The sequence below is a fragment of the Motacilla alba genome, chromosome 24, assembly GCF_015832195.1.
Source record: "Motacilla alba alba isolate MOTALB_02 chromosome 24, Motacilla_alba_V1.0_pri, whole genome shotgun sequence".
Lineage (NCBI taxonomy): Eukaryota > Metazoa > Chordata > Aves > Passeriformes > Motacillidae > Motacilla > Motacilla alba.
In genome coordinates, this window is record NC_052039.1 from 4274620 (window position 1) to 4286123 (window position 11504).

Genomic DNA, 11504 nt, shown 5'->3' on the forward strand with positions numbered 1-11504 from the left:
CCCCATATTGCTTTATTTTCCCCATTAAATTTTCATGTGAACCCTGAGCGCTCAGGCTCCACCCAGCTCTGGAACAACCCAAAAATGCAGGTGAGCTCCTGGACCTTGAGGGATCAGGGTTTGCCCTCAGGGAGGGAGGATTTCTGCCGGGATCCTGGGCAGACACAGGAATGGCTCAAGGGCAGCACTGCAGTGCCCACACGGGCCAGCTGAGAGGGTCTCTGACACAAAATAGCTTTCAGCCCCACACTGGATAATCCCTGAAGTTTCTTCTAACTGGTACTGGCCTAGGAATTTTCTGATTTTAGCTGCAAATTAATTTTTCCTCCACTGGTACTATATAAATACATATTTATACATCCAGCAGTGGGGTTTTTTTATAAAATACCATGTAAATAAAATATTTTTCATAAAATGTTTGCATACAGTATTATATTCATAATAATTATGAATATTAGTGGTTTTTAATTAATTTCATTGCAGCCAAGTATTGCTGAAAACATCACCCAAAGCCTCCTCCCTCACCAAATTCTGCACCTCAAATCAGCTCTGAATTGCCCTACAAATTGAGATACTTCAGCTAGTAATTCCTTCAAGAAAAACTAATTATTCAGTATTTTTCTACTTGCAGGATTCAAGTTATAGGTTTTTTTTACCTAAAAGGTCTTTTCCAACCCAGGTGATTCTGAGGTTTCCTGCCACAGGGCAGTAGAGCCTCCCAAGAATCCATCCACACCCTAAAGGCTCAAGCAGGAGCTGGATCCAAACCCCATTTCCCACTGCAATGCCCACCTGGATCACGCTCAGCTCAGCACTATCAGCTGAATTTCGGGGTTTTTTTCCCTTTATTTCCACTGGTCAGCTGATACAAACAAGTGAAGGCAGAGACAGTGTGATGCCCATTAAATAGTTTTTATTCTTTAGGACATGAATTGCATTTCCACTCATTTACAGTACTGTAAAGTGCAATGGTATTCATCTCCCACCTGCGCACACTTTCAAGTATTTAAAATGCCCAGAAAAAAAATGGTTTTGTTCCGTTTTTAATCTTTTTTTTTTTCCTCTTTTTTTTTTTTTTACAGCAGCTCAGTTATGGAGTTATTAATCTGGCAAAATAAACCCAGATGTGCCTACAGGATTGGGTCCTTCACTCCAACCCCCAGCTGGGGGTCTCCTCCAACACCAACTGCTAGTGGAATGCATTTCCCAGTGTCCTTAGTCCACCTCCTCGATGGTGGGGCCAGAGGAGGCTCCCCCGGAGGGAGGAGCTCCACCCCCAGGGAATCCTCCAGGCATCCCCCCGGGCATCCCTCCTGCACTCTGGTACAGCTTGGTGATGATGGGGTTGCAAACCTTCTCCAGCTCCTTCTGCTGGTGCTCAAACTCCTCCTTCTCGGCCGTCTGCAAGAGAAACGAGAGCTCAGCTGCTTCTGCTCGAGAGCTCAGCTCGTGGGGCCAGCTCAGGAGGGAAGCAGCACTGCCTGGGTCACACATTTCCACTCTGCTGCTTATGGGCACAGCCCAGGAGGGAAGCAGCACTGCCTGGGTCACACGTTTAAATAATGTGGGGTTCATGGGCCCAGCCCAGGAGGGAAGCAGCACTGCCTGGGTCACACATTTCCACTCAGGTGCTCGTGGGCCAGCCCAGGAGGGGAAGCAGCACTGCCTGGGACACACACTCAACAATCTGGGCTGGTTTAGCCTCAGCACTAAGCCAGACTCAGTAGAGGCACAACTATTGCTGCCTGGTTGGCATCTCCCGTGGCTCCTGGGAGGCAGCCAGGGAACGGGAGGGATTGGGAACTCTGTGCTCCCCAGCTGTGGTCGCTCAGACATCCAAGGAAGGTACTTGGACCATCACAAGCCTTTCGACCTCTGGTGGAAACTACGAATGGCTTTGGAGTCACTTTCATCACAGCAACCAGCGCTCCTCCTCCAGCCCCAGCTGTCCCTGTGGCTCAGGCAGGCCCTGGCAGCTGAACGTGGACTCGGACGTACCTGGTTCTTGTCCAGCCAGTTGATGATCTCATTGCATTTGTCCAGGATTTTCTGCTTGTCATCGTCAGAGATCTTGCCCTGCAGCTTCTCATCCTCCACAGTGGCTTTCATGTTGAAGGCGTAGGACTCCAGGGAATTCTTAGAGGAGACCTTGTCCCGCTGCTTCTCATCCTCTGCCTTGTACTTCTCTGCCTCCTGCACCATCCTCTCAATGTCCTCCTTGCTCAGCCGGCCTGCGGGGAACACAAATCCTGAGTATGGACTGCCCTTTTTAGGGAATGACCCTAAATTCCCAAACACTACACAATTTAAATCTGGGGGGCAGAAGGGGCCCACAACGCACCTTCTTAATAAACACCACAGCTTAAGAAAGGGCTCACACAGATACAAATCTGATGACAGCCAAGTTCTGACTGAAACAGCAGGCAGAGCTCGACAAGCCCATGTTTAATCTAAGTGCTCTGCCACCCTCAGCACAGCAGATGCTTACCCTTGTCATTTGTGATGGTGATCTTGTTCTCCTTGCCAGTGCTCTTGTCCACAGCAGACACGTTCAGGATGCCATTGGCATCGATGTCGAAGGTGACCTCGATCTGAGGGACCCCTCTGGGAGCAGGGGGAATGCCAGTCAGCTCAAACTTGCCCAGCAAGTTGTTGTCCTTAGTCATAGCACGTTCCCCTTCATACACCTAAAGAGAAAATGCATCACATTATGTCATTAAAGTCATCATGGGTTAATTAATTACTACCCTGAGGGGATGTGGTCGCTCAGACATCCAAGGAAGGTACTTGGACCAACACCAGTCTTCCGACTTCTGGTGGAAACTACGAATGGCTTTGGAGTCACTTTCATCACAGCAACCAGGAACTGACAACTTAGAGGAATTTAACACCCCTGGCCTAGAGACTGCCTCGAGTGTCAACCAGTGAAAGCGCTGGCAGGGCACCCAGAGCTCTGTGCTCACCTGGATCAGCACCCCGGGCTGGTTGTCAGAGTAGGTTGTGAAGGTCTGGGTCTGCTTGGTGGGGATGGTGGTGTTGCGCTTGATCAGGACTGTCATGACCCCACCGGCTGTCTCAATACCCAGGGACAGGGGAGTCACGTCCAGCAGCAGCAGGTCCTGCACGTTCTCAGACTTGTCTCCAGACAGGATGGCAGCCTGCACAGCTGGGGGGGAGACACAGCATTAGAACCCCTGCAGCACACCCCCGTGAACTGTGGAGATGCCCGTGGCTCGCTCAGACATCCAAGGAAGGTACTTGGACCATCACAAGCCTTTCGACCTCTGGTGGAAACTACGAATGGCTTTGGAATCTGATTCATCATTGCAAGTCCAAGGGGATTCCTACAGCTCAGCCAAGCTCTAGTGCTACGGGTGGAAAACCCAGGGCCTACGTAAGTTTATACCACTATTATTACCTGCCCCGTACGCCACAGCCTCATCGGGGTTGATGCTCTTGTTGAGCTCCTTGCCGTTGAAGAAGTCCTGCAGCAGCTTCTGGATCTTGGGGATGCGCGTGGAGCCTCCCACCAGCACGATGTCGTGGATCTGCGACTTGTCCAGCTTGGCGTCCCTCAGGGCCTTCTCCACGGGGTCCAGGGTGCCGCGGAACAGGTCGGCGTTGAGCTCCTCGAAGCGAGCCCTGGTGATGGAGGTGTAGAAGTCGATGCCCTCGTAGAGGGAGTCGATCTCGATGCTGGCCTGGGTGGAGGAGGACAGGGTGCGCTTGGCGCGCTCGCAGGCGGTGCGCAGGCGGCGCACGGCGCGCTTGTTCTCGCTGATGTCCTTCTTGTGCTTGCGCTTGAACTCGGCGATGAAGTGGTTCACCATGCGGTTGTCGAAGTCCTCCCCGCCCAGGTGGGTGTCCCCTGCTGTGGATTTCACCTCAAAGATGCCGTCTTCGATGGTCAGGATGGACACATCGAAGGTGCCGCCGCCCAGGTCGAAGATGAGGACGTTCCTCTCAGCACCGACCTGCAGACAACACCCGCCTTTGTTACTGAACTCCTGCCACACTGCAACACCTCCCTCGCTAGCCACAGGGACCCCTCCGTACCTTCTTGTCCAGCCCATAGGCAATGGCAGCTGCTGTGGGCTCGTTGATGATCCGCAGCACGTTCAGCCCTGCAATAGTGCCAGCATCTTTCGTGGCCTGGCGCTGGGAGTCGTTGAAATAGGCTGGGACAGTCACTACTGCGTTGGTGACGGTCTGCAAGCAAGCAAACAGCTCAGTCAGGGGCGGCGCTCCTCACACACAGCCACTGGCCGTGTCCCACGCTAGTCCCAGACTCACCTTTCCCAGATAGGCCTCTGCGATTTCCTTCATTTTGGTTAAAACCATGGAGGAGATTTCTTCTGGGTAGAAACTCTTTGTCTCGCCTTTGTACTCGACCTGCACCTTGGGTCTGCCAGCATCGTTCACCACCGTGAAGGGCCAGTGCTTCATGTCAGACTGCACCACAGAGTCATCGAATCGGCGCCCAATCAACCGCTTTGCATCTGCACAACACGATTTGAGCACGTTAATAACAGTCACCTCTAATTAAACCCTGAAATCCCTACTAAATACACACAAAATCCTGCATCACAATCCTTAATGCACTTACTGCTTTGTTAGATGCCAACACTGAATTTCTTCTCTTTTACATGCACAAATCCAGGGCTATTGCTTCTAAAGTACTGCAAGTGCTGAGCCATGAACCAGGCTGAGACAACCATTCAAGATTACTGAACACTGACTACCCTGAAAAACCTACTACAGGGCAAATACTTCCTGCTTCTAAAAAAATTTTAGCTATCAGTATCACAACTTTATTCTGGCTAGAAATAATCGAAGTTTACATCTTCTATGGGAAAACGTTAATATTGCTGTTAGCAATTCACTAAAAAATTGAGGTTTTTTTTTCCAATTAAGTTTTATCTTTTCAGGGAAAATCTCTGTAATCACTAAACAGTGAGGCAATCCTGCAGCCTTACCGAAGACTGTGTTGGTTGGGTTCATGGCCACCTGGTTCTTGGCAGCATCGCCGATGAGCCTCTCTGTGTCTGTGAAGGCCACGTAGCTCGGCGTGGTGCGGTTGCCCTGGTCATTGGCAATGATCTCCACCTTCCCGTGCTGGAACACGCCCACACAGGAATAGGTGGTGCCAAGATCAATCCCGACAGCTGGTCCCTTCGACATCTTGTCTGGAAAAAAAAAAAAAAAGGAAAATAATAATTTAGTTAAAAGTGAAGATGATGGAGCTTGACCTGAGAAATTGTGTTAATTTCTGATTTAAATTGTTTAAGGGCAGGCGGTGGGGCTGGGAGCAGCCTGATCCAGTGAAATGTGTCCCAGCTAGGGGTTGTAACCGGATTCCTGCCCGCCCAAGCCGCTCCGGTGAGCCCGGGAATCCCGGCCCTGGAATGCAAGCCCGGGAATCCCAGAGCTGGAACCCCGGCCCCGTTATCCCACGTGGCCCAGCCGCGCACCCCGGCTGCGCTTCCCGCCTCCGCCGCTTGGCGTCCCCCGCACCACGTGGCGAGAGACTCCAAATCCCAGCGTGCCCCGCGCCACCCGCGCAGCGTGACGGCAGCGGAGGGGCGTGTCCGGGGGCTGCCGGGAAATGGAGTCCCCGCCGGGCGAGCCGCGTGTGCCAGCACAGCCGCAGCCCCGTGCGACACCGATCCCCCCCCGGAGCCATCCCTTCCACAGCCCACACGTGGCCGTTCTCCACCCCCGGGCACTGCAGCACCCGCTATGCCCCGGCACCGCCCCAGGCCGCCCCCCGGTGAGGCAAGATGGGCGCTGCGCCTCCTCTTCTCCCCTCCCCCGTCTCAGCAGAAGCTAATGGGAGCGGGGGGGGGGGGGGGAAGGAAGAAAGCGGAGCTCCCGCTCCTCCCCCGGCAGACCGCAGTCAGGAGATAAATGTGGAAATACCGGGATAAAAACCAGCAACCTAAAATAGGTCAGTACTCGCTATTCTCTCCCTATCCCCGCAGCACAGCGGTTCCCGCGGACACAAAACCACCCGGGACGGCCTTCCGCCTTTTCCAGGCCCCCCCAAAGGTACCGCCAACACCCGCCCTACGCCCTTCCAAGGCAGCCGCATCCCAGCCCGCTGTCCCCGTGCCGCGTGGTGTCCCCCCAGCCCCGTTACCCGCAGTCCGGCCCGGTCTCTCGTTCACACACTGGGCAGGCTCTCAGCTCAGCTCCGGCTCGCTCAATGCCCCGCGACCGCCGCGCCGTCCTTTTATACCCGCCCAGAACCTTCCAGAAGGCCACGCCTTCCTCGCACAGCTCTGACCAATCGGCGTGTGGGTTCCGCCCCCCTGCCTGCCAGTGATTGGTCCGAGCCGTGCGTGACGCGCGCCGGAAGGGGGCGTTGCGCGCCGGCCGGCCCCGCGTTCTCGAACCTTCATGCGCTTTCCCCGCGCCCCCCCAACCCCGCCGCGGGCGCGGCTTTCCTGGCGCCTCGGCCAATCAGAGCCCGAAGTGCCGGTGACGACACGGGCCGAGGGCGTGGCGCGGGGAGCTGGCGGGCTTTTCAGCCAATCGCCGCGCGGCGCGCCAGACCTTTATTTGCATATTTCGCAATGGGGCGGGAGGGGCCAATCGGCGCGCGGGAGCGGCGGGTGATTTGCATAGAGGGCGGCGGGGAAGGAGAGCGGCGGGCCGGGGGCAGCGCAAGATGGCGGCGCCATGAGGGGCGAGCCCGGGGGGATCGCTGCTTCCCCTCAGGAGCGCCGCCCTTCCCCGTTCTCATTCCGCAGCCATCGCCTGGCGTTGGCGCAGCGCTTCCCGCAGCGCTGTGCTCGGTAAATCCCCGAGTGCAATCACCAGCATTCTCCATGTTCCCTTTGCCCGGCAAAGGCCTCACCCCGCGGCCTGCTCCTCTCGCTGCCGGCCGTGCTCGGGGCGGTTCAGGCACTGGAGCTGCTTGTTCCGCACAGAAAAAGCCATCTCGGCATCCCCACACTTTAGAAATCCTAGAAATTAATTAGCCGATTTGATTCATAAGGAGAATTTATTCCATACTATTACAAAAAGAGAGCTCGAGATAGATGAGAAGGATTAGAAAGATAGATGAGAAAGGATTAAAAGAAAAAGGCAGGGTGCAAAAATTGTTTAAAGCAGCACAAAAAGTTTATGGGAGAAAAATAATCCAAGTTAATTAATTAAAGAAGTTAATTTGACACAGTACCAGTTAAAGTTATTTAGAGTAAGTATATGAGCATAGAGCAAAGAAATGTAACTACCAGACCTGAGAGCACCTGGAGTTGACCCAACTTAAAAAGTACCTTTATATTTGTATTTTCCTTTTGTAAATAAGGGTGAGTGAAACAGTTTTATTGTAAGAGTGAGTGAGTGTGAATACACAGAAGTTTATCTGATGCAGATGGTTGATTTTTAAAGTGTAACTTTATTTTTCTAGAAAGAAGCAATTTCCCAGAACCCTCTTTTGGTGTGCCAGGATCTTCATCAGGCGAGATTACTGTAGCTTCAGCAGGAATTTATACATGTCATCTATTAAAATAATCCATCCTAAATGTTCCCATCCATCAGCAGGCTGAGTCCAGGCCAAGGACAGGCTGTCACCCCTTGGTGTGTGGGTAACCCAGCTCCCAGCAGGGATTTATTTATTTGGAAAGGGAAATGGTGGAAAATGGGGGTTTATTGGTGTCCCTGGGGGTGAGGGGAGCGGGGCAGAGGTCGGGAATCACCTGAGGTCACGCTCAGGGCTGTGACTGCATCCAAAGTTTACAGGGAATAAAGGTCAGGGAGGCACTGGGAGCAGGGAACACAAACAGAGTCCTGGCCAGGCTCTGGGACACGGCACAGGGGAAAACAGGCGGGGCAGCTTCCAATCAAAGGGGTAAAAACAGCACAAAAAAGCATTTCAGGCTCTCCCAGGTTGGAAAATGGGGGTGTTTTGGTGTCCCTGGGGGTGAGGGGAGCGGGGCAGAGGTCGGGAATCACCTGAGGACATGCTCAGGGCTGTGGCCGCATCCAAAGTTTGCAGGGAATAAAGGATCACACCCAAAGTGACTGCATCCAGTGCATCCAGAATTTACAGGGAATAAAGGATCACACCCAAAGTGACTGCATCCAGTGCATCCAGGATTTAGAGGGAATAAAGGATCACACTAAAGTGACTGCATCCAGTGCATCCAAGGTTTGCAGGGAATAAAGGATCACACCCAAAATGACTGCATCCAGTGCATCCAGAATTAACAGGGAATAAAGGATCACACCCAAAGTGACTTCATCCAGTGCAGCCAGAATTTACAGGGAATAAAGGATCACACTAAAGTGACTGCATCCAGTGCATCCACAATTTACAGGGAATAAAGGATCACATCCAAAGTGACTGCATCCAGTGCATCCAGAGTTTGCAGGGAATAAAGGATCAAACCCAAAGTGACTGCATCCAGTGCATCCAGAGTTTGCAGGGAATAAAGGATCAAACCCAAAGTGACTGCATCCAGTGCATCCAGAGTTTGCAGGGAATAAAGGATCACACCCAAAGTGACTGCATCCAGTGCATCCAGAGTTTACAGGGAATAAAGGATCACATCTAAAGTGACTGCATCCAAAGTTTACAGGGAATAAAGGCATCAAACCCAGAGTGACTGCATCCAGTGCATCCAAGGTTTGCAGGGAATAAAGGATCACACCTAAAGTGACTGCATCCAGTGCATCCAAAGTTTACAGGGAATAAAGGATCACATCTAAAGTGACTGCATCCAGTGCAGCCAAAGTTTGCAGGGAATAAAGGATCACAGCTAAAGTGACTGTATCCAAAGTTTACAGGGAATAACGGCCAGGGAGGCCCTGGCAGCAGGGAACACAAACAGAGTCCTGGCCAGGCTCTGGGACACGGCACAGGGGAAGACAGGCAGGGCAGTGTGAGAAACAGCTGCTCGCTTTTCATAGTTTGGGAAGGTTTGTTAAACCTCATCAAAAATACAACAGAAGATGGAATAGAGAAAAAAAGGAGCAGAAGATTTTCCCCGCCATGTGCTCAGCCCCCTCACAATGGAGGTTTCCCCTTTTTAGCCCTTCAGCCCCTCCCAGAGTTCTGCCCGTCAGCCCCTTCTTCGCTGTGCAGTGGTGGAGAGCTCTTCCTCAAAAGGGGTAAAAAAAAAAAGGAGATCTCTTCCATTTAAAGGGGTAAAAACAGCACAAAAAAGCATTTCAGGGCCTCCCAGGTTGACTTTAGACAAAAACACTCTTGGTAACAGTTAAAAATCCAGCCCAGGAGCCCAGGAACGGATCGCTCGGCCTGTTCCTCGTGTCTGCCTGTGGTCATTCTGTGTGCGAGCCACATCCTGAGACGAGGGTGCCCACAGCCCTTTTCCTGGCAATTTGGGGTGACACCACGGGGATGTGACCCAGTGCCAGCCCACAAAGCCAGTCCCACACGCCACCAGAAGCGCCGGCCCCACGGGGAGGCCCTGGTGCCGGTTTGTGGCTCCTGCTCTTGCTCAGGGCTAAAAGCCGAGCTGGGATTTTGGGCTGGCATCCGGGAGGTGGCTTTGGAGCTGGAGTTCGGTGCAGAAGGTTAAAGGCAGGGCGGGGGAAGGGGCTCTGTGTCGTGGGGTGTCGGAACTCAGAATGTCCCACAGACATTCTCGGACGTTCCAGACCCAGGTCAGAAGCATCTGAGACCCTGGCATGCAGCCAGAAACCCCTGTGGCTTTGAATCTGACCCACGGAACAGTTTACCAACTTTGCAGGAAGAACAAGAAGTCACAAAAGTTTAGGTATTGCAGTAGAAGTAGTCATGAAGTGAAGGGAAGGATTTTTGAGTGCTGTACAGGGGTCCAAGTTTTGTACATGGGGGTCAGGGGATTCTAAGATGGAGGGATTTGGGTGTGCCCTGTCCTCTTTCTTTCTCCTTCCCAGCCTCCATGTCTTTGGTGCTGTTGGCACTCACAGATTGGTTTGGAGTAGAAAGTCACCATTCAATATAGATGATGGGCATTGGGGGAAAAGTACAAACATGTAACAGTAATGTGTGATATAAAAGATGGCAGCAGCCCCTGGGAGGGCAGTGTGCCTCTGTCTGAGCTGCTGAACGGGCCACAGCAGCTCAGGAGGAGAATCTTTAGATAACCAACAATAAACAACCTTGAGGCCGGACAACAGAAGACTGCTGAGTCTTTCTTCGAAGGCACGGGTTGGAAGAGAGACTTTTCCATCTTTTGGGGTCACCCCAATCCGGGGGTGAAACCCCACAGTGGGGCACTGGCTGAGCCTCTCGAGGTGAGGGCAGGTCCACCTGGCCAGGTGAGGCAAAGCCCCCTCCGCCCTGTCCAGAGTGCAGGCCCTGCTGCTCTGCCCCGAGCTTACTCCAGAGATGCTCCTCCGTGTAATTCCCACCAAGCCCACCATGGCACCCTCGCTGTTGGCCTTCGGGGTGGGTTTTTGGGGTCGCTTCTTCGCAGAGCACGGGCAGAATTTCGTCGGGACCTAAGAATAGCGCTTGGGATGCCACAGTGACATTTCGGTGTGCAGGCACCCTGGGAGAGCAGGCTGAGAGCAAGGGGAGGCAGTGAAACTGCAGTGAGTCAGTGCGGGGAGGAGAGGACTTGGCAAATGACTCATCCCACCAGAAACCAGAGGCTGTTGAACTGGACAAGAGGAGCTCATTTGCTTGATATCACATAAATTAAAGCTTGGCAGGCTTAAGTATTTCGTTTAGGTATTTACTGTGGAGGGTTTTGTTTTTTAATTATGGATTGAAACATTTTGGGGAGTGAATTTAGTGTGTCAAGCACTGCTCCTCCTTTCAGTGTTTAAAACAGAATTGGGAGGAGAAGGGAGATTATCAGAGGCATTCCTGCTGCTCACCACAGCAGCACTTATTTATATAACGCTCGCTCGCATCCGCTGAAGTTTGAAAATCACCCGTTTCCAAGGCCCTCCCTTCCCTTTCCCACGGGGTTCTCCCCTCTCAGCGTGTCAGGACAAACGGCTCCGGGTTAAAAATAACCCCAAATTCCTGATCCTGTACAAAAGCCTGCAACTGCCCAACTCCCCTCTGAACCTAACCGGGGCTTTTAGTGTCATCGACTCCCCTGGGACCAGGAGCAGCATGAATTAGGGACAGACAGGCCGCACCTGTGAGCCCACTGTGTTGTCACCCTGCTTTGTTTCAAACGCTGCCTGATTATGTTGCAATTTTTGCTCCCACATTTCAGCAAGGAGGATTGCTGATGTCTGGACACCTCTGCAAAACACCCTGGGGGGGAGAGAAGGCTGAGAGAAGCCAAGCACAGCACCTTTAGCTCCCCTAAATCCCACCCCCAGCTGCCTGCGTTCCTGTGAGCCGCCTCCAAAGGTTTATCTGCAGAGATCTGAACCGGCTGAGCACAGCTCAAGGTTTCCTCCTCACCTCGGAGCTCATGAGGAAAGCCAAGCACGTGGGCCGGTTCGGCAGGAAGGTCACAGCAGGGCGAGGATGAAGCCACCAGGGCTTGTTGTGCTGGCATTATTTATTTACCAGGTTGGCTTCCAGC

General features: G+C 52.9%; 1 protein-coding gene and 3 non-coding genes across 4 annotated transcripts; all 4 read right to left on the bottom strand.

Annotated features, from left to right (window-relative positions):
* Window positions 1–893: 893 nt before the first annotated feature.
* HSPA8 (heat shock protein family A (Hsp70) member 8) lies at window positions 894–6297 on the bottom strand. Its single transcript, XM_038161535.1, has 9 exons — window positions 6140–6297; window positions 4977–5186; window positions 4294–4499; window positions 4057–4209; window positions 3419–3974; window positions 2964–3166; window positions 2489–2687; window positions 1999–2231; window positions 894–1401 (listed from the first exon to the last, which is right to left on the bottom strand). Exons 2-9 carry the CDS (start codon window positions 5179–5181, stop codon window positions 1216–1218), a joined length of 1941 nt encoding a protein of 646 aa, XP_038017463.1. The 5' UTR covers window positions 5182–5186; window positions 6140–6297; the 3' UTR covers window positions 894–1215.
* LOC119711445 lies at window positions 1825–1921 on the bottom strand. The gene has a single exon (XR_005259725.1). It is a non-coding gene; the product is annotated as a small nucleolar RNA SNORD14 (small nucleolar RNA).
* Window positions 2763–2859, bottom strand: LOC119711446. The gene has a single exon (XR_005259726.1). It is a non-coding gene; the product is annotated as a small nucleolar RNA SNORD14 (small nucleolar RNA).
* On the bottom strand, window positions 3234–3330 carry LOC119711444. The gene has a single exon (XR_005259724.1). It is a non-coding gene; the product is annotated as a small nucleolar RNA SNORD14 (small nucleolar RNA).
* Window positions 6298–11504: the final 5207 nt, after the last annotated feature.